Source organism: Myotis nattereri, assembly GCF_964212035.1.
Source record: "Myotis nattereri genome assembly, chromosome: 1".
Classification (NCBI taxonomy): Eukaryota; Metazoa; Chordata; class Mammalia; order Chiroptera; family Vespertilionidae; genus Myotis; species Myotis nattereri.
In genome coordinates this window covers 183,122,408-183,145,085 of record NC_138075.1, presented here as the reverse complement: position 1 = coordinate 183,145,085, position 22,678 = coordinate 183,122,408, and the positions used below count along the sequence as shown (strand labels likewise).

Sequence of the window (22,678 nt, the reverse complement as noted above, 5' to 3'; positions counted from 1 at the left end):
ATCTTCCTTACTCACAGAAGATTCAACTAGCTCAAAGTTAGAAATGTAATGGGAGTTGACTGATAAGTACACACTTTACTTCCTAAACTAAAGCTTTTTATAAACAGACTAAGTTGGATGTTGGGATACTACTGCTAAAGTATTGTTGTGCATTGTTCCTGAATTAAGTAGTATATTTAATTCTACTACATGAGTCCAAAAAACTATTAAAAAATCAGAGATCTTGCCAGGAACATTATGTACCCTTTCTACCCATCTACTTTAAGCATTTAGGGAAGAATCCACCCACTTACAACAAAGACAACCACTGTATGCATAAAAAAACAAACAAAAAAAACACAAGTTAGAAGCCTAGGAAGTATGAAGAACACTAGAATATACCACCATAAGGGATTTTTGTCTATGTAGTTTTTTGTTGTCTTTGCAGCATCTAGACCAGCAGTTCTCAACCTGTGGGTCGCGACCCCTTTGGCGGTCAAACGACACTTTCACAGGGGTCGCCTAAAACCATCCAGCATATCAGATATTTACATTATGATTCATAACAGTAGCAACATTACAGTTATGAAGTAGCAACGAAAATAATGTTATGGTTGGGTCACAACATGAGTAACTGTATTTAAAGAGGCAGAAGGTTGAGAACCACTGATCTAGATCCATACCCAGCACAAAGTAGTTGCTCACTAAATACTTACTGAATTATTCTTTGAAGGAATTATTTTGGATAACCAAAACAAAATTACTGTCAATGTTGATGGTTTTCTTAAGACTTAGAAGAATTCTATTCTTTTACATTTTTCCCAACTATTCTTATGGAAGAATACCTCAAAACAAAAGAATGTTTCTTTTAAGAAATATTACAGTATAAGATTATATTGCCCTAATTAAGCCAAAAACAGATAGTCTTGGGGAAAAATTTTCTATAAAACACTGTTTCAATATAATTTTATTAGCAGTTATTATGTCAAAATTCACATTTACAAGATCCAAAGGACTGTCTTAGAAATTTCTAAAGCATATGGAATTAGATTTTAACAGTAAGATAGAACATATTCTTATTATAGTACAGCCCTTAAAAAGTCAAGAATAATACTTAGAATTAATTACAGTTCTGTCAAACTAGAAATGAATTCTGCATGCAGAATGCCATTTAAAGCAAAGTTCCATGAATGTATAACATCTTTCTATGGATGTAAGTTTTAGTGGCAAACATCATTGGCTTCCAAACAACTGACACTAAAGGAATTTTCAATCAAAACACAGGTGCAGTGGTGTTCATTAAATATAGAGATATGATAATTCTATAAAGAGACCCTGAATCCTTAAGTATTTGTAATATGACTTTATGCTGTGACACATCAACTCTAATGCATAGATTCTGACACATTATGACAATAGGATACTAAAGATAGCTTTGTTCTATCAGAAAATGCTGAGTTTTCCAGTGTAGTATATGCTGGTCACTGCTGATCTAGTGTAATTCTACAGCCTCCAGCCTGAGCAGTATTGTAGGATTCACAAATGTTACACTTCATGCCTAATATATGGAACTGGACTGTAGATCTTCCATTGCAATCATTGCAGAGAATCTAAAAAGTGAAGAGATAAATTCAAATTAAGAATATTAAACTTTAGAGATATAAAGTGACATTGCTCAAAACATTTCCTCAGAAATCATAGTGAAGATGTAAAAACATCTAAACATTTTCATAAGTAGAAATGCCCTATTTTTTGTTCACTGAAAACTCTAAGAGGCTACTTTGAATTCAGAAAATGAAAATGTGGATTTGCGCCAAGAAGTCTATTTTAAAATAGCTCCCGAGTGGTATAAATAGTACTAGCATGAAAAGTAACATAGGCACTATCAGATCAACACCTATACAGGTACTCCTCGACTTATAATGGGGTTACATTCTGATAAACCCATTATAAGTTAATACTGTAAATTGAAATACAACTACTGGACATCATAGCTTAGCCTGGGCAGTTTCTACTGAATGTGTATTGCTTTTGCACCACCATAAAATTGGAAAACCATAAATCAAACCACCACAAGTCCAGGACCACCTGTACTTACAATTCAAAATAACATACATGATTTCATTATTTTCATTAACACTTAGAAAATTGTTATTTAATAAAACAAACTGTTACATACTTATCATGACATTTTTGCTTACTCTTTAGGTTTTTTTGTTTTGGCAGTGGAGAAATTAGAATCACTTTACTGCTAACACTAAACAAGAAGAATGGGAAAGCTATTGCTCAAAAGCCCAAACTCCTTGATGGCTTATAATCAGAGGATTTTAAGGAGTTAGGGGAAACAAGTATTTGGAAGTGCTAGTGGGGTGAGTTTTAATTGGGGAAACTTGGGAGATTGACTATTTATGTTTAAGGGACTTCTAGAGCACCAGGTCTTCCTGGACAACAGACCCTCCACTTCCTTTACTTTATGTTTACTCGACTAAATTCCTAGTCTTCAATGCCTCAGGAATGAATTAAAGTTCAAAAGTAGTTCTAAAATTGAACAAAGAGAAGCTTTTGGCTCATCCCTAAAATGTCAATAAGATGCCATTTAGGAATTAATCTTTTCTAGTACTAAGACCTTGAAAAATAAAAAAGGTGTCACCCTGAAAATTGATCAATACTATGTGAGAAAAGCATTCGTTTTAAAAAAGTCACACCATAATAAAAAGACTTAAAAATTTACTCTAGCCGAAACCGGTTTGGCTCAGTGGATAGAGCGTCGGCCTGCAGACTGAAAGGTCCCAGGTTCGATTCCGGTCAAGGGCATGTACCTGGCTTGCAGGCACATCCCCAGTAGGAGATATGCAGGAGGCAGCTGATCGATGTTTCTCTCTCATCGATGTTTCTAACTCTCTATCTCTCTCCCTTCCTCTCTGTGAAAAATCAATAAAATATATTTAAAAAAAAATTTACTCTAAATTATAATTTGGAAAATAATTCTCTTATGATCTAAATGTAGAGAATAGATTAGTAGTTGCCTAGAGCTAGTGAATTGGGAATGACTGCTAATGGGTACCAGGTTTCTTTTTAGAGTGATGAAAATATCCTAAAATTGATGGTGATGATGTCTATACAACCCCAAGAATATAATAAAAAGCACTGAATTGTATACTTTAAATGGATGAGTTGTATGGTATGTGAAATATATCTTATTAAAGCTATTATTTTAAAAAATCGTCCACATGGAATATCACACACTGCAGCCTATAGTAAAGCATCATGTGATTATCAGTTTAGTATTCCAAAAGTGATCACTGACTTTACTAACAATTCAATTATCCACATGAATTATAAAATGCTCGTGTGAATAAAACAAAAAATAATTTTCATTTGGCTTTCATAAGTGGTTCTGATCCTTTTGTGTAGAAGTACCTAAACTAAACTAATGATGTTTAGAAAATTTAAATGTCCAAAAATTATTAAAGCACCGGAAAACTATTTAGAATTCTAATTCTGACCTGTAATTCAATATACTATGCTGAGAATAGACAGAACCACACCTCAATTAATGGAGAAAAGATGATCATTCTCTATAAGGCAAACGGCATAGAAATACTTCTTATATTTTAGGTTACAGGCTAATAAGACCAAATTTTAAAAGTCTAAGTAAGATAGAATAAACAGGTAATAAACAAAAAAGTGATCCTCAAAAATCAGCAAACATGTTTGCTTGAAATCAACTGAAAATAAAACATCAAACCAGTAATTCACCTCTACTCAGGTACATTACTGATTCTGGCAAGTAATGTGTAAACAGTTCAGAATAAAGTTTGTGCCTGCCACCTAGTGTTGGGAAGAATTGCACAAAGGTATTCTTAGGACTTTTTTTCCCTGGTCTTTTAAGTTCAAAGTAACTAAAATTTAAAGATTGCTTTGTCTGTTCTTCCTATTAGATCATCCTATTGGCATCTATACCAAAGCAGTAGTTTTGAGAAAGATTTGATCAAAAGGACAAAAATAAACAGGAACATCAACAAAAAATTTGGAAAGTTTTCAGCACTGATTCTACTCACATCTACAGTCATGTTCTGATATTCAGATGGCATAGGAGTCTGTGCTACCTCATCATCCAGCTGTCTCCAGTACCTCGTCATATCTAAAGCAGAGTGCATACATAATGGACATCTGTAGCCTCTAGAAAAGACAGAAAAGTTATTTTCCAAATATTAAACTAGAAGCATATCAACTCAAGTATAGAAGATACATGCTAACTGATACATAAACCATCCAAGACAGGGCATTAATCTATATTTCAAGACAATCTGTTACAAACCTGGGAACTTTTATACTATGAAAGTTTTCAATTAAATCTTGAAACATATGGCATTCTTTAAACCTACTTTTCTTCTCAGCTCTCTAAAATGGATAGGAATTAGTCCCTAGTATTTGTAGAATATACTTAATATATTTTAAAAACCAATTTAAGCTGCTTTTTAAACAACCTCACTTTCTGAATATATTTAAGTAAAGAACACACTATATTCCTTAAAACTTATTCAGATATTATTTCCTAAAAATTCTGAAAAAGTTTCCTTCTATCTGGCTATTATAAATTAAAACTTCTGCTCATCAATTTGCAGAAACAAAATACATTTTACACAGTTACCTCTTTCCTAATTATTATCTCAATTTCACATCCTTCCCCCACAATAAAGTCTCAGCTTCAGATAATCTTGCTACCAGCTTTCTTTGCAGCTCATTATACTGGGACAACATAATGACTTAACAGAATTTTGAGCAACATGCCTTAGCACTTTCACAAAGCTATGACTGCCTCTGTCGGAGACGGTGCTCCCTGGTGAGTGTATCCAGGAAATCAGAGGTAACTGTCTCCATTTGTAGGATGAGATAAGGCATCTTGCATGGGGACCAAGATATAGTCCTACACCCCCAAAGATGCTTTCCCAGTTTAACAGTAGTCACTTACCCTACCCATCTGAAGATAAATATGTCATGCCCAATATACTAATAGCAATGAAAAAGAAGAAAACAAAAAATCCAGACATCTTACAATTGTAACATTTTAAATGTCAAACACTCACTCTTTCAACATTTCTTCATAACATGTTCTGGGGGAAAAAACAAAAAAAACACAACACATTATTTTAGTAAAACAAAAACTATTTCCAAACAGCTTTTGAGAAAAAAAAATTTACTTTACCTATGTAAAAGATGTCCACATGGCAAAACATGGGCAACAACACGAGATGTGTGAATGTCCTGTGAAAAGAAATAAATGTTACTGCTTACATGAAGACAATATAAACAGCCAAGTATTTTAAAATCAAGAGGGGATATTTCCAAAGCAAAAAATATTGTAAGCTTACCTCTAAACATATTGGACAATTCTGCCGGGAAACATTTTCAATACACTGTTTAAAAGAGAAATTCAAATTACCAAAGCTTAACTAGATGGAAATAGCAGATATAATATTATTAAAGATAAAAACTAACAAATAAAGGAAACAAAACCAATTTATTAAAGATAATAATTAACAGTCCAGCTGGTGTGGTCCAGTGGTTGAAGGTCAATCCATGAAACAGGAGGTCATAGTTTGATTTCTGGTCAGGGCACATGCCCAAGTTTCAGGCTCAATCCCCAGCAGGGGTCATGCAGGAGACAGCTGATCAATGATTCTCTCCCATCACTGATCTATCTCTCTCTCCCTCTCTCTCTCTCCCTGTCCCTTCCTCTCCCTGAAATCAGTAAAGACATATTAAAAAAAAAAAAAAGATAATAATTAACATTAATACATGTTTCCTATGTCAGGGAAGAGCAATTTAAGTCTCACAACTATTTCAGGCTTTGCAATATTACCTAAAATAATTAAATTGCTTAATATATCTGAATTATTCAAATTCTATTCATTTTACAAGTAAGGTAATTTAGTGAGTCAAGACTTACCAAAATTGCAACGATAACGTTTGGAACTTTTCTGTTTTATGTGTGTTTTACTCCAAAGCTAAACTGCTTAATAATATTGATAATGATAACAGTTCATATTATCAAGAGTTTATCACATGCCACATACTAAGTTCATTACCTGTACTAGTCTAATTCTCACAACTCTAAATAAAACACATATAATTATTACCCCATTTTAAAGATGTGGTACCTGAGGCCTACAAAAGCTAAACAACTTCTGAAATTGTAGGGAAGCATGGGACTTGGTTGAAAAGTCTGTAAGGAGGATTCTCTGAAAGGTCAGAGGCTTCTGGGGGACCTTGCCGAAGGTGGCAGACCCTGCCTTAACTTTTCCAAACAAGTCTGAGGCCCGGGTGTTTTGCTACAATATTTATGCTTAGACTTCAAAACGTCCTTGCTTAAAGGGTACGTATGCTTTCTCAAGGATGCTTACCCTGCTGATAGTATCTAATAGTTAATTTTTGTTCAAGCTGTTGTGACAATAAAAGCCTAAGGAGGCAGGCAATCAGGGCTTTTTGGCTCCTTATGCCAACTAGCCCCTTGGCCTCTCTTTCACAAAAACATGTGTCTATAATCATCTGTTGTTCAGTGTCTGACAGTCAGTCCCAGCAGAAATTGCGTCTTGTAAGAGATAGAACAATATCTGAGCTCCAACAGGATACCTCCAGGGTATGAGTTCTTAATGTGACAAGACAGTGTCCGATTAGATATGGGAAGGTAAAGGAAAGTACCAAACCATGGATAATGACCAGATTTTTAAAGAAAGCACTCAAGTAGATGGCAGGACCATTTACTAATACAAACAATAAAAGAAAACTGAGAAACAAAATAAAAATATCCTAAGATAAATGTGTACATTTTTGAAAGACAACATAGCATATCTTGCTATCAAACACAAGTCTATACAACCAAACTCAATCCTTTTACTACAAACAAATTCACAATCTATTAAACAAGTTCCATAAGCCGGGCTAAAAACCTTGAGGGTCATCTTTACTCTCAGCTTCATTCTTCCTCTCTTATGCCTTGTCAGCCTATCCCACATACTAGTATTCATTATTCACTTCAACTTCTCTTATCACTTTACTATTTTAGGTCAGCTATTATCTAATATCTATTTTTAAAAACCCTCACTAGTTTCTCCATTCCCTAAATTCTAATATTAGATAGAATTAGTACTATTAATGGTAGTTTATTACTTTTTTTCTAAATAATGAAAAATAATTTTAAGGGCCTGGGATCATAATATAATTGCTACATCAAGATTAAAAAATATTTATCTAATTATTAAAGAAAATATAAGATTATTTCCTGAATTTTCTTGGAATGCTGTGTGCTAACAGGTCACATTGCTTCATATTTCTCCTGTACTTCACATTTTAAAAGCTTCTTAAAACTAACACCAATGATAAAAATTCATAAACCAATTTAGAAGTTGTCAACAATATACTAATAACTGATGTAAGTACTCTTACATACTACAAAGAAAAGGAATAGTAGACCAGATATTCTCAAGCACATTATTTTAGAACACCTACTCTGACACTGCTTAAAAATAAAAAGCAACATAGCTGTACTTAGTAACACTGAAAATTCCCACACTTCCAAACATATAAAGTTTTAAGCTAGTTTTCAAAAAACTGTTAATACTTTTAAAAGTATTAACATGCATACTGGTACCTTGTGCTTTCCTTGGAGATTCATTGCTAGGCATAAGTTACATTTCAAACAGTGAAAAAAATCTTCCTTTGGACCTATCCTGAAAGAAAAAGGAAAAGGCAAAAGATTAGATTTATTTTTACTACAGTGATAATTTGTTCATCATAACACAAGAGTCAGATAGCAGCATTCTAGACTAGGGTTTCTCCACCTAGGCTTATTGACATTTGGAGCCAGATCATTATTTTTGGTGGAGAACTATCTTGTGCATCCTATAGGATGCTTAGCAGTATCTCTGGCCTATAACCAGTAGATGCCAGTAGCAGACTACTTTCCTTCCCAACGCAGCTGTAACAACCAAAAATGTCCCCAGACATATTACTAAATATGCCTGGGAGGGGAGGAATCATCCCTGGTTGAAAACCTGTTTTTGATGTTTGTACACCAAAATTTACTTGATAAGGCTCATAAGTGGAGAAATAAAGAAAACTGTGTTTAAGGCATTGGGAAGGCCCTGGCTGGTGTTCTCAATGGTTAGAGCATAGGCCAGTGAAACAAATGATTGTGGGTTCAATTCACAGTCAAGGGCACATACCTGGGTTGCAGGTTCGATCCTGTGCCCCGATGTGTGAAGGAGGCAATCAATCGATGTGTCCCTCTCACACCTCTCTTTCTCTCTCCCTCTCTCTCTCTCTCCCCCACCCCCCTTCATTCTACTCTCTCTAAAATTCAATGGAAAAAAAAATCCTCAGGTGAGGATTAACAAAAAAAGGGGACACTGGGAAGGGAACAGATGGTATAAAAACTGAAATTCATAGGCTTGATTATCTTAATAGGTGTTGATAACCTAAAAATAAAAAATGTGTTGCTATACTGGAGCTAAGAAGACAGCCACCTTTAAACAACATTATGAGCTCCTGAAGGTTATAAAAGCATTGAATTTGGCAATGCATAGACCAATGTAATGATAAACCAGAATCTATTTATCATGTACTTGAGCTCTGGAGTCAGTACTGAATTTTGATGATGCAAGTGCAAGAACCAGAAGTAATTATAAGTAGAACCTATTCAAATTATATCCAAACCTTGGAATCAAGACACAGGGTAGATGATTGGTAAGAAAACATGACCCACACAGACCCACCTAGGAACAAAAGAGTCACACAGGCTGAAAGTGAAGAGATGAAAAAAACTATTCCATGCAAATGAGAAGAAAAAAAAAAAAGTGGGGTAGCAATTCTTGTATCTGAAAAATAGACTTCAAAACAAAGGCCATACAAGACACAAACAAAGACACTACACAATACTAATCAACCCAACAAGAGGATACAACCCTTGTAAACATACATGCACTGATTATAGGAGCACCTAAATACACATTAAAAAGTACTTTTGGTGGACTTTGAGAGATCTACAGCAAGCATGTCAAACTCTCAGTCCGTGGGCCGCATGTGGCCCACACTGAATATTTTTGCAGCCCAGTCAATATAACAGTATGTAAGAAACGTTTCAATAAAAAGTTCGTAACTTAATTTTTAAAATATCCTGTTATACATAATTATTAACAAGCTACAACATTTGCTAATGACTGATTACTATAATCATGTTGCATTCATTTCCCTTATGCACCTTACGCGCAGGTGCACCTTTTCTCTCCACTAACACTAGCAGCAAATATTTTAGCAACTGATTGCCACGTCATTAGTCTTGGACTGACTTGTTTGGTGTGCACAACAAGAAATATTTCACTTTTGGAGAACAAGAAAAATAGATTTGTGTTATGCTAATTAATTTGTGCAGTTATTCAGCGTCTGGTAAGTTAATGTTCAAGAAAAAATATTAGTTTTTCTTAAAATGTTCTATTATTTTATGTTAACAATTACTCATTCATTTCAGTCTTTTGTATTCAGCATGTCTCTATTGAAATAAACCTACGTTTCTATGAAAATTGAAGCTTTTGTTTTTTTGCGACCCCCATAAACTTAAACCTTGTTTATCTGGCCCGTGTTATGTCAGCCTTTGAGTTTGACATGCTTGATCTACAGCAGGGGTCCTCAAACTACGGCCCATGGGCTACATGCAAATACAAATATTGTGTTTGTTCCCGTTTTGTTTTTTTACTTCAAAATAAGATATGTGCAGTGTGCATAGGAATTTGTTCATAGTTTTTTTTTTAAACTATAGTCCGGCCCTCCAACGGTCTGAGGGACAGTGAACTGGCCCCCTGTTTAAAAAGTTTGAGGACCCCTGATCTACAGCAACACAGCCAAAGTAGTAGAATTTAACACCAACTGACATCACTGGATAAATCTTTCACACACAAAAAAACAACAAGGAAATAGCAACCTTAAACGACACACTAGATCTGAGGAATTTAATTGATATTTATTGAACATTTTATACCAAAGCAGAATATACATTTTTCTTTTATAATTTCATTGATTTTTTACAGAGAGGAAGGGAGAGGGATAGAGAGTTAGAAACATCGATGAGAGAGAAGCATCGATCAGCTGCCTCCTGCACACCCCCTACTGGGGATGTGCCTGCAACCAAGGTACATGCCCTTGACTGGAATCGAACCTGGGACCCTTCAGTCCCCAGGCCGATGCTCTATCCAGTGAGCCAAACCAGCTAGGGCAGAATATACATTCTTATCAAGCACACATAGAACATTCTCAAAGAGAGACCACATGTTAAGATACAAAATCAGCCTTAACGAATTCAAGAAGATTGAAATCATATCAAGCATCTTCTAGAACAGCCGTGGGCAAACTACAGCCCAAGGGCCGGCTGGATTCGGCCCGTTTGAAATGAATAAAACTAAAAAAAAGAAAAGACCGTACCCTTTTATGTAATGATGTTTACTTTGAATTTATATTAGTTCACACAAATACTCCAACCATGCTTTTGTTCCGGCCCTACGGTCCAGTTTAAGAACCCATTGTGGCCCTCGAGTCAAAAAGTTTGCCCACCCCTGTTCTAGAATCACAGTGGCATGAAACTACAAATCAACTACAATTTAAAAACCTCAAATATATTCAAATACATGGAGGCTAGTATATTATTAAAAAAACGAGATCAAGGAAGAAATCAGAAATTAGCTGGAAACAAATGAAAATTAACACACAAAAACCCAAAAATCTATGGGACACAGCAAAAGCAGTCCTGAGAGGGAAATTTGTAACATTACAGGCCTACTTAAAGAAACAAGAAAAATCTCGAGTGAATAATCTAGCCCTACAACAAAAATAACTAGAAAAAGAACAAAGAAAAGCCAAGAGTAAGTAAAAGGAAGGAAATAATAAAGATCAGAGCAGAAATAAATGACTTAGAGACAAAAAAAAAAAAAATCAATGAAACCAAGAGCTGGTTTTTTGAAAAGATAAACAAGTTTGATGAACCTTTAGCCATATTCATCAAGAAACAGAGAGTCCAGCCAGCATGGCTCAGTAGTTGAGCAGCAACCTATGAACCAGGAGATTACTGAAAGGGCACATGCCTGGGTTGCAGGTTCAATCCCCAGTGGGGGCATGCAGGAGGCAGCTGGTCAATGATTCTCTCTCCCACTCCCTTCCTCTCTGAAATCAATAAAAAAAAAAAAAAAAAAAAAACAATTTAAAGAAACAAAAAGAGAGGACCCAAATAAATAAAGTTAAAAATGAAAGAGGTGAAATAATAATTGACACCACAGAAATACAAAGGATTGTAAGAAAATACTATATGCCAACTATATGCCAACAAGCCTGACAACCTGGATTAAATGGAAAAATTCCTAGAAAAATGCAACTTTCTAAAACGGAATCAGGAAGAATCAGAAAACATGAATAGGTCTATAACAACTAATGAAATTGAAGCAGTAATCAAAAAATTTCCAGCAGCCAAGCCAGTGTGGCTCAGTAATTGAGCATTAACCCATGCACCAAGAGACCATTGGTTCGATTCATGGTCAGGGTACATGCCCAGTTGCAGCTAGATCCCCAGTGGCGGAGGGGGGTGCGGGGGGTGAAAGTGCAGAAGGCAGCTGGTCAATGTTGATGGTTTTCTCTCATTGATGTTTCTACCCCTTTCTCCTTCTCCCTTCCTTTCTAAAATCAATAAAAAACATTTTAAAACAAACAACAAAAAACCTCCCAGTAAACAAAAGTCCTGGACCAGATGCTTCACAATCAAGTTTACTGAACATTCAAAGAACTAACACCTATCCTCCTCAAATTATACCAAAAAATTCAAAAGGAGGGAAGATGCCCAATCTCTTTTTACTAGACAGCATTATCCTAATTCCAAAACTATATAAAGACATTACAAAGATTGATTATAGGCCAATATCCCTGATGAACATAGATGCTAAAATCCTTAACAAAATATTAGCAAATTGGAACCAGCGATACATTAAAAAGATCATACACCAGGACCAAGTGGGATTTATTCGGAGGACCCAAGGCTGGTATAATATTCGCAAATCAATAAATGTGTATATCTCATAAACAAAATGAAGGATTAAAAAAAAATAACATGCTCATATCAATAGATGTTTAAAAAAGCATTCAATAATATCCAGCACCCGTTTATGATAAAAACTCTCAGAAAAGTGGGAATAGAGGGAGCATATCTCAACATATTAAAGGCCATATATGACAAACTTATAGCAAAAATTATACTCAATGGGCAAAAACTAAAAGCATTTCCCTTAAGATTGGGAACAAGACAAATCCAATATAGCTGAGATTGAGAAATTCGATAAATTGAAATTGAAGAAGATAGAAATGCAAGAGAAAAATCCACTGCCTTCAAAAGAAACAATTGAACAGGAGAAGCAAGCAGGCGAATCCTAACTAGGTAGGCACTGCCAATACCCACTGTACATTCAACAAGGTTTGGCTTCTTATTTTGCTCCTTTCAGCTGTTTAACTTTGTAAAATGCAAAGAGGTTTAGGTGACTGTGCTGCCCCTTTTCACATCAGAGAACTACTGACAACGAAGGTTGCACCTGCCTCTCCCATCTGCTTTCAAGTAGAAAGGAAATAATTCCAAAGATAAAGAAGAGGGACCCTTCTAGTCAAGATGGTGGCATAGGTAAACAGTACTTGTATCCTCCCACAACCATATCAAAATTACAACTAAATACAGAACAACCATCATTCAGACCACCTGAAATCTAGCTGAATAGAAATCCTACAATTAGGGATTTAAAGAAGCAGCTGCATCAAGACCGGGAGGAGGGGCAGAGATATAGAACAGGCTGGTCCCACAGCCATGTGTGGCAGAAAAAAAATCAGAAGAAATGTATCAGGTACGGAGGTCTCCTCTGAGGAGCAAGGGATCCCAGCCCCCCACCAGGTTTTCCAGCCCAGGGCTCCAGTGCTGGGAAGAGATGTCTCTGTAATTTCTGGCTGTAAAAGCCACCATGAATTGAGGCTGAGTAAGACAAAGGGCTGCTGGAGTCCCAGTCAACTCCTCTTAAAGGACCTGCACATGAACTTACTCTGACTCACTCTTTCTGAGTTCCAGCACTGGGATAGCAGCTCAAAAGGCACCAGGAACATACAAGGAGGAAATGAATGTTTGGCATCAGGGTGAGACCTAGGGGAGGAGTGGGGGAGGGGGGGCCGCCACTTTTTCCCAGAGAGAAGTAATGGCAGAGGCCATTGTTCCTTTTCTGAACCCTTTCCTCACAAAGCCAGCAGGCAGGAGCCATATCTGAGTCTCCATCAACCTAACTATCACCATTTGCCTGCTCTGGTGATTCCCTGAGACTCCAACCCACCAAACTTACAGGCTCACCCAGGCTGTTTCCAGTGCCTTTTCAATGGGAAAAGTCAGGCCTCAGAATTTCCTAACTCCTTCAAACAAGCAGCATCTGGCCTCAGTGTGCCCCATACCTCTCACTAAATGGCCCCGAAGAACAAGCAGCAGCTGCAGATCACTCTGTAGCTCAAGCTAGGTGGCCAGTGGCAGTTGACCTTGACCTCAACCTCCTTGGAGGCCCCAGAGCCAGTGCACAGGGTGGATAGCTTCAAACTACATTAAAACACAACCCAAACACCTACACAATGACAGGCTCAAAGGGCAGACTCAGTGGGGCGGGCCTCTGCACAGCTGATCCTCCATGGCTGCCAGCTGCATCACATACTGGCCTGGGGGTAAATCCCTCCTATTGATGTGCCAATAGCAATCGAGGCTCAACTACAATAGGAGAGTATACACGGCCCACATGGGGGTGTGGGGAGGGACACAACTGGAGTGCCCAGCTTGGGTGACTGGAGAGCCTGTGCCAATGGACCCAGAGGACACCTACTACATTAGGCCACTCTACCAAGCTTGGGAGACACAGTAACTCTACCTAATACATAGAAACAAATACAGGAGGCTGCCAAAATAAGGAGACAAGAAAGCATGTCCCCAAAAAAAGAGCAGAACAAAACTCCACATAAAGAACAAAATGAAGATAAGCAATCTATTAGATGCAGAGTTTAAAGAACTGGTTATAAGGATGCTCAATGAACTTACAGCATTAAAAAAAAAAAAAAAGGCATGAAAACCATAAAAAAGAAGCAGTTAGAAATGAAGGATATACTAACTGAAATGAAGTTTAATTTACTGGGAATCAACAGTAAAGTAGATGAAGCCAAGAATTAAATCAGTGATATAGAATAGAAGGAATCAAAAAACACCCAGTCAGAACAGCAAAAATAAAAAAGAATCCAAAAAAAATAAGAGAGTGTAAGGAGCCTCCTGTGACAACTTCAAGCATACCAATATTGGCATCATGGGGATGCCAGAAGGAGAAGAGAGACAGGAAGAAATTCAGAAACTATTTGAAAAAATGACAGAAGACTTCCCTAACTTGGTGAAAGAAACAGACATACAAATCCAGGAAGCAAAGATAGTACCACACAAGATGAACCTAAAGAGGTCTACACCAAGACACATCATAATTAAAATGCAAAAGGTTAAAGACAAAAGAGAATCTTAAAAGCAGCAAGAGAAAAGCAGTTACTTACTTACAAGGGAGCTTCCATAAGATTATCAGCTGATTTCTCAACAGAAACTCTGCAGGACAGTAGGGATTGGCAAGAAGTATTCAAATTCAAAGTGATGAAAAATGAGGACCTACAACCAAAATGACCCAGCAAAGCTACCATTTAGAATCAAAGGACATATAAAGAACTTCCCAGACAAGAAAAAGCTAAAGAAGTTCATCACCACCAAACCAGTATTACATGAAACGTTAAAGGGTCTTCTTTAAGAAGGAAAAAAAATATGAACATAAAAATAGCAATAAATGCATTTGCTGCGCCAACTAGCGGTGGGGTATCTGAAGCTGGCTCGTAACCCAAATTTTAGCTCACAACTCAAAGCAAAAAATCGGCTGAGAGACAGCTCATATCTCAAAAAACTTGTTAGTCGGGACACTCGTAAGTCAAGGCCCCACTGTAAAGACTAATCATTGGAGTATACACCTGAAACTAAGATAATATTATATGTCAACTGGAATTAAAAAATTATTTAAAAAATCTTTTCAATATATTTTTATTAATTCAGAGAAGGAATTGGGAGATATAGAAACATCAATGATGCAAATCATTGACCAGCTGCCTCCTGCACATTCCCTACTAGGGATGGAGCCTGCAACTCGGCCATGTGCCCTGACCAGGAACTGAACCATGACCTCCTAATTCATAGGTCAATGCTCAACCACTGAACCACACCGGCCAGACTATTTAAATTTTTTTTAAAAAGAAGGTATTATGGAAGAGCAATTGAAATGGTAAATATAAGCGAATACTAACCGTTCAGGAAAACATCTTACAGAGTTTAATTCTATATATCAAAGATGTAATATGCAAATGGTGGTTACATAACAACCGACCACGTAACAACCCGATCACAGATCAGCAGGAGGGTGGGGCAACAAACTACAAGTGGGCGGCAGCAAGCTATGAGGGGGGGCAGGGGGGCAGAGGGAGCTATAGGAGGGCAGGGCAGCGGGCGGATAACTACTGGAAGGCAGCAAGCTACTGGCGCACAAATTCGTACACAGGACTACTAGTAAAAATAGAATACAAAAAAGGCTGATTAATCTGAACGTGGCAAGAATGCAGAGAAAAAAGACAAATACATAAATACTACAGCACATAAATACTACAGCAGTAGAAAATACTAAAACTGTTAATTGAAATTAATATAATTATATTAATGGACTAAATACTTCAGTAAAAAAATCAGTCTTTATCAACTCAATAAAAACATAAAACCCTATTATATTCTGCTTACATGATACACAGCTTAAATGTAAATACTATACAATATGTTTGCAAATAAAAAATGAGAAAGGATATACAAGCAAAAACTAATCAAAAGAAAGCTGATACAGTAGATCTTAAGATAAAAACATTAATCAAAAGAAAGCTGATATAGATAGTGAATCTTAATGCAGAAAACATTATTAAACATTAAAAAAATATTATATAATGATAAATGAGTCAATCATAAAGGAAAATATAACAATTCTATGTAAGTACCTAATAATATTGCTTTAAAGTATATAAAACAAAACACAAAGGAGCATGTATTATATGCTTCCATTTATAAAAAGTACAAAAAGTCAGGAGAGTGTTTACCTTGTGGGAGTGTATTGCCTTAGGGCATAAGAAAGTCTATTAATGCATTATGAATATTCTATATTTTTATTTGGGTAGTAGTTAAAAGAGTGTGCTCATAAGCAAACTCATAAGGCTGTTCATAATTTTTGTATCTTTTAGTATGTTTGCTATCTAGCCTTAAAAACAAACTATAAAATAAAAGAAAGTGATTTAAGGTATTTAACATAGTCGTTATCTCCTATGGGAACAAAGAGAAAAAGACTGACATAAAACACTAGGAGCCTCAACATTAGTATCATTCTATTTCTTAAACTGAGTTTGTTTATTACTATACTTCAAGACATACGTACACTACATATATGCTTTTGTATAATTCTAATACTTCAGGATTTTATTTTTAAAATTCCTATATACCAACATGTGAATAGTAGCTTGTCAGTGGGTGGTTGGACTGTAGGTGGTTTTATTTTTCTTTTCTACTTTTCCATATTTTCTGACTTTATAAAAACTTTGGTAATCTTTTAAAAACAAATTTTTAAAAGGGAAAAATCCACCATTAATTTTCTACCTCAGATACTTACAAAACACTTCATTATACAAGCATATTTTATATCCCAAAGTTAAAATGTTAAATAGCCACACAATAGTTGGTGGGCTAATTAAATGATTATTACAAAAAAAAGCATTAAGAAAATGTTTAGAATAATGGAATGCTTTTTTATCTTGATTGCGTTGGTAGTCACATAAATATGAATATTTATGAAAATTTACTGGGCACTTAAAATGAATGTGTTTTATTAGATGTAATTATATTCCAATAAAGTTGATCTTTAAAAACGATTGTTGTCCAGATACACTAGAATTAGAAAAGAATATTTTACAGTACCTACAAATTCCACAGTTTTCACAATGATACTGCTTCTTGTCTTTGTCAAACAGATGGCATATACTGCAATAATATTCTCCAAACAATGTGCTACACTCTTCACAAGTCTGTTGGGCCTAAAAAAAGGCACACATAAGTAAAAATTGGGATAAATTTACCAAAACATTTTGAATTACTGTTTGAATATCCAGAATTATGTTAAAGTATATGCAGTTTTATTTTTATAAGGTTTTAAACACTTAAAGCAAAGATATTGCTTACTTTGAGAGCTGCCGTACTTGGCAATACTCGATTAAAATTTTAAAACCACCTTAGTAAAAATTTTTTTAAAATAAAGAAAATAAAAATGTGATAAAATCTTACATGTTGAATTTTTTCACAATTTATGCACTGTACTTCCTTTACTTTAAAGCGATCTAGCTGATGATCTTCCTTGTTATCATGACACAACCGGCAAGTATACAACTTGTCACAGCAAGGTGCCTAATGCCCAGGGGAGAAAAAGAGTTATAATAAGCAAGAGAAGACAAGTTTGCAATGCAAAAAGAAATTTTCTTCCTCCTCTTCCTGGAACAAGTTCAAAGAATACAACCTACAAATCAGTTGGGTAAGCTGATCCAAAACATAACATTTCACTGTTTCTTGGCATATTTTAACTATTCTTTTCAACATCGATATGTTTGTATCAAGTTGAACACAACCTTGTCCTTAAAGACAAAAGAATCATGAAAGATGCAAATCTCTAGACTAGAAATTAACCCTCCAACACCCTAAACGGCAAGCCAGCAACAACTTCTTGACATTTCCAGATAAATTCATTTACCTACTTCAATAGCTAAATATTGACAAAGACTGTCCACAAAAATCTGTTCTCTCCTTCCTCCCAGCTATACTACAGTTCCTAGACTTTCTCGCTGTTAGTTGTGGCCAAATGACTAAGTTCTTACCAAGAGAATATGGGCAGAAGACATCAGTGCCACTCCTATGCCTGAATATTCATTAAGAAACCAGGCATGACTCTTCCTTCATGTTCCCTTTCCCCTTTCCGTAGATGAAACCTGTACATGGCAGCAACCAGCTGATGACTATATGCCCTAAAACATGGCAAAATAATACAACTGAAAAAACTTGTCTGGAGTGATCATGTAGAACAGAGCCTCATCAACAAACAGGATCACTCACCTTGGAACTGTTAGTAGGAGAAATAAACTCACTATTCTTTAACTCACCTTACTCTTGAGTCTTTTTATTGTAGCAATTTATTTAGCCTTACCCCAACTAGTACATTAATAAGTTTTCAGACTAGCAAACTAACCCAATACTTTCCAGTACAATGTAACCTTTTAGCTCCCCACTCATTTCTGAAGACTTCCTATGCCATGACTTACCATGATATAGTTTATTCCTTAAAGATTTTAACACTCAACTGGCTGCCTCTCTCTCCAACACTATTCTTGTCCTAACTCTTAGTGACCTGCACATCCACAATAATAATCCTCCCAATACCCTGAACTCTCAGTTACTTGCCTTTCTCACTTCAACATATGCTCAGTCATATACTACAGAACGGTGGCTCTCCAACGTTTTGGTCTTAGGACCCCTTTACACTCTTAAAAATTACTGATTATCCCAAAGAGCTTTTGTTTATGTGAATTATATCTATTAATACCATATTATAAATTAAACTGATAGGTCCTGAAAGTATTACTTTTAAAAATAATAGTAACAAGCCCATTACATCTTAACATAACAGTTTAATGAAAAATAAGTTATATTTTCCCCAAAAATTCCTGGGTTCTCAATTCTGTTCTCATTCAATTAGTTTTGGTTGAAGTATCTGAAGAAATTTTGGACGCACACAAATACGTAGCTGGAAATGGGAGTACTTTAATAGCCTTTTCGGAGAATTTGGATATTGTTCTCTGATACTATACAAAAACTCAACAACTCTTGGTTAGTTGCAATATGGACTCTGAAATCATATCAGTAAACTATTCTCCCTGTTACAGTAAAACCCACTGACCTATCTTGAACTCTGAATGTATCTTTTACTCATGCACAGGTCATTTGGAAAGTATCAGTTCACTGAATTATGCAATATCAAAAAATCACATTTGGTAATATCACTACCCATCTCATCAGAAATTTTTTTTTAAGTATTGGGAAGCATTCAGGCTCACAGTGACTAAGACACGTTTTCCAAAATTTACTTGGTACGTGAAAGCTCAAATTTTATCAGTTAGTTGTTTTCCTGGTAATGACACAGTCACCCTTCTCTCCTTTTTAAGAAAATGTTCACCAAATACCCAAGCTTGAATAACCATACTTCAAGTAAAAATATGCTGTTCAATAAAAAATGCAAATAGTTCAGTTCATAATACAATTGCACAAGAGCTTTTCCTCACAAAACCACCTAATTTGTGGTTGATGAAAACATCAAACATGTGAAGAGATATAATCAAGGGATGAGATTTTATAAAATTAATAATTTTGCTGCTTAAGTTTTATCAATGACATTCTTAAGTGAACCTGGCTTTTTGCTTTGTTGGTTTTTTTGTAATATATAGGTGTAGCACAGTTCAGTGCCCCTGCCTTGATTTGTGCTAAGGTGCCAGCAGTAGTAATCACTAGTTTTGCACACACTTAAAAAGACAATGTCTTAATTAGACACTGAAGGAGAGTAGTTTGACCTTGAGAAGTCCATTCATCCCACATGGAGAACCACTAATCTAGAAGAACTGAGGCGTGTTTGTAACTTAATTTCAAGTATGGAATTCTCTAAACACTACCTCCTCTCTTTCCAACACACTCCAATTCTTCTGTACACACCCTGGGTTCCTTCTCTCTTCCTCTACCTACTCACTTACCCAGAATCTCAGCTGGTTAAATCCAACTCTCCCCCACTTAACTTACATAGGAACAGCTGAACACAGATCAAGAAAAAGCACCTCAACACTGACTGGTCTCAATTTAAAGTCATAACCACTAAAAAAAAGTGGGTTCTTACTACCACGTTTTCCCAGTCAATTCCCTCCTTCTTCCAGAGTGTAGGTCCTAGAACCTAGATTACTTCACAACTCCTCTCCCTTTAAACCTTGAACACCTCTTCCTACCTCCTTACAATCTGCTGAATGACCTTGCTTATTTCCCTATGAAAACAACAAATAATCAAGAGAACATCCTCCCACAAATCCTATCAACCTACTTGCAAATGTACCTTATAGTCTACCTTCCTTTCTGTTACAGAATCTACAGTCCACGTTATTACTAAAGGCTAACTTATGCACTGGGCTCCATGTTCTCTTTGAATACCCAAGGGCAGCGCTCCCACCGTTTTTGCCTCTCCCTCCTATTTATTATAAAACGTTCTCACTTTACTGGGTCACGTCCAAGAATATACAAACATGCAGCAATATCTCCCATCTTCACGGGAAAATAATCCCATGACCCCACATCTCCCAGCAACCACAGCCTTGTGCTTTTGTTCTGTTAGGACACACTCCAAGGGCTGCCTACGAAGACCGTTAGCGGTCCCACTACCCCATGCTCTCTTGAATACACTCCGATAACCAGCTACCTCCTCCTGGAGCAATGTTTAGTTCTTCTCTTACCCCAACAGCAGCATTTGATTTAGTTGATGACTTCCTCCTAAAGACTTTCTCCTCTTGGCCTCTGGTGTTTAAGGAAGACAGAGGGGAAGGACCAAAAAAAAAAAAGCATCTGATAACTCCAGGCCCATTAGCTTAGTGTTATGAAACGCAGATACAGTGCATAGTTTCATGGGGGGTAGAGGGAGGGCTAAAATGTTGAATTCAGCTTTCCATCTCCAGCTTGAAAGAGTGACAGAACAACTCAGTGGAAATGGAAGCATACGCATAGCATTCAATTCCTTACACCGCACATGGCGAGCGACCAACCTTCAAAGGGCTCGCCCGGCGCCGTAGAGGAACAGTCACCAAACCATGGCCTGCAAAAAAGCTTTAGATGGTCTTTACAGGCCTCATAGTTCTTCAACAGGAACTTCTGTTATTAGCTGTATTTTATATATGAGGCGCTTAAAGGGTAGTTTGCTCAAATTATTAAGGAGCAAGGCTAAGATCTGGGTGTAGGGTTGTGGAGCCCCAAATCTCAAGCTTTCTAAGCAAAACCCTCAAACTGTTTCTTGCACGAAGCATCAGGAAACTTGAATCGGATGGGTGCCTATTTTTAAAATTACAGACTGACTAGAAATGTTTCTCCAAGCGAACCGCGAAAGTAACAATATATGCATACCAGGCACTGCCCTACCCATCGCGTCCTGCTTGGTGGCAATTACAAGACTGTCTTCCCAGTTCACACATCCCTGTCGGCCTTGGCAGGTCTGGCACATTCACTGCCTCTCAAATGCAGCTGTAAAGCCTATCTACTACAGGAGCCGAAATCCTATCGGACTCCCTGCTTGTCATCCCTCGTCCATTATTTCATCACACTGGAAGGGGATCCTGGGGAAAGGCCAGCACAGGCCCGAGACTGCCTCAGTCTACTTCCAGCAGCAAAACAAAAACAAAAACAAAAACAAAACAGATAAATAAACCCACTGATAACGGGATCGATGTGCAAGCCCAGGCTCTTCCCAAACAAGGACCGCTTTGCTTGCCAAGCACAAAACAGGAGGAAATGCGCGGCCTGTGGACGCCTCGCCAAGAATGTTCTCCGCAGCAGGAACGCAGGTGGAGGCGAAGGTAGCAGCCTCACAAACAGCTCAGCCTCAAACTTAAGCCCAGACCTAACCGCCTTGCTCACTCCATCCCCAGCCCGGCCCGGCGGAAGCTCGTAGGGGAAGAGCCCAATTAAGTCGTCACCTTCAGGAGACATCCTCTGTCATAATGCTCGCAGCCCCGCCGCCCTCGCTCTGGGCCTCGGGCGCCATCTTCCCGCACCAAGGCCGCCATCTCCGCTCCCTCCCCTGAACACTCCGAGGACCCTTCTCCCAGGATGGAAACTACGTCCAGACGAACAGCGCCGCCCTAGCACACCGCTCCCGGCCGCGGTGGCCAGCGGAGCCAATATGGCGGCTGAGCACGTGACCCGGGGCAGTGGGATTTCCGGCCGACCGAGCGGAAGCCGAGGAAGACGCAATCTCTGTCGTCGACGTTAGTCGCTCTCCTCGCTGCTAACGGTAATGACTCGTAGGTAGCCTTTGCTTTCCCCACCCCATGGCGACCCGCCCCAACTCTTGGGCGTGGCTCGGGCCAGAAAGACTGCAGCGGCGCCGAGACGCCCGGCGGCCTCCGGGGAAGGGCCCCTCTCCGGCCGCATCCGCACCTGACAGGGCGGCCCCTCCCTCTCCCGCGCGGGGCCGCGGCCTCGAGAAAGGGGCGGAGCTCGGCCCGGCCGCAGGCCCCGCGCGGATCCCGGGCGCGCGCTGCCACTGCTGGGCACCGGGACGCTCACCGGCGCCCGGCGCTGCTTCCCTGTGGCCCCCCTCCCCCCTTCCCCTTTACTTGCTCTTTATTTCTTCAAATTATGTGTGAACATTTCCTGTATACCAGTCACCAGCTAAGTCGTGGGGACAACGCAAAAAAAAAAAAAAAAGGG

At 37.7% G+C, this 22,678-nt stretch overlaps 1 protein-coding gene across 4 annotated transcripts; it reads right to left on the bottom strand.

Annotated features, from left to right (window-relative positions):
• Positions 1–920: 920 nt before the first annotated feature.
• RCHY1 (ring finger and CHY zinc finger domain containing 1) lies at positions 921–22,427 on the bottom strand. 4 transcript variants are annotated; one of them, XM_081101072.1, is made up of 10 exons: positions 21,943–22,123; positions 18,049–18,195; positions 17,465–17,584; positions 17,102–17,217; positions 7,634–7,712; positions 5,355–5,399; positions 5,189–5,247; positions 5,070–5,096; positions 4,041–4,161; positions 921–1,589 (listed from the first exon to the last, which is right to left on the bottom strand). In XM_081101072.1, exons 2-10 carry the CDS (start codon positions 18,070–18,072, stop codon positions 1,461–1,463), a joined length of 720 nt encoding a protein of 239 aa, XP_080957198.1. In that variant the 5' UTR covers positions 18,073–18,195; positions 21,943–22,123; the 3' UTR covers positions 921–1,460. The 4 variants fall into 4 exon arrangements, with proteins under 4 accessions (XP_080957198.1, XP_080957197.1, XP_080957199.1 ...); XM_081101071.1 differs by lacking the exon at positions 18,049–18,195 and having other exon boundaries at positions 21,943–22,427; XM_081101073.1 differs by lacking the exon at positions 18,049–18,195 and having other exon boundaries at positions 21,679–22,132.
• Between the last annotated feature and the right edge of the window lie 251 nt (positions 22,428–22,678).

Coding starts and splice junctions, on each gene's coding strand:
- RCHY1 (XM_081101071.1), bottom strand. CDS start 22,032: ATGGCGGCCTTGGTGCGGGAAGATGGCGCCCGAGGCCCAGAGCGAGGG. Junction 17,585..21,942: donor ACAGAGGATGTCTCCTGAAG/GTGACGACTTAA, acceptor CCTGGGCATTAG/GCACCTTGCTGTGACAAGTT. Junction 4,162..5,069: donor TATGAAGAAATGTTGAAAGA/GTGAGTGTTTGA, acceptor TGTCTTTTCTAG/AGGCTACAGATGTCCATTAT.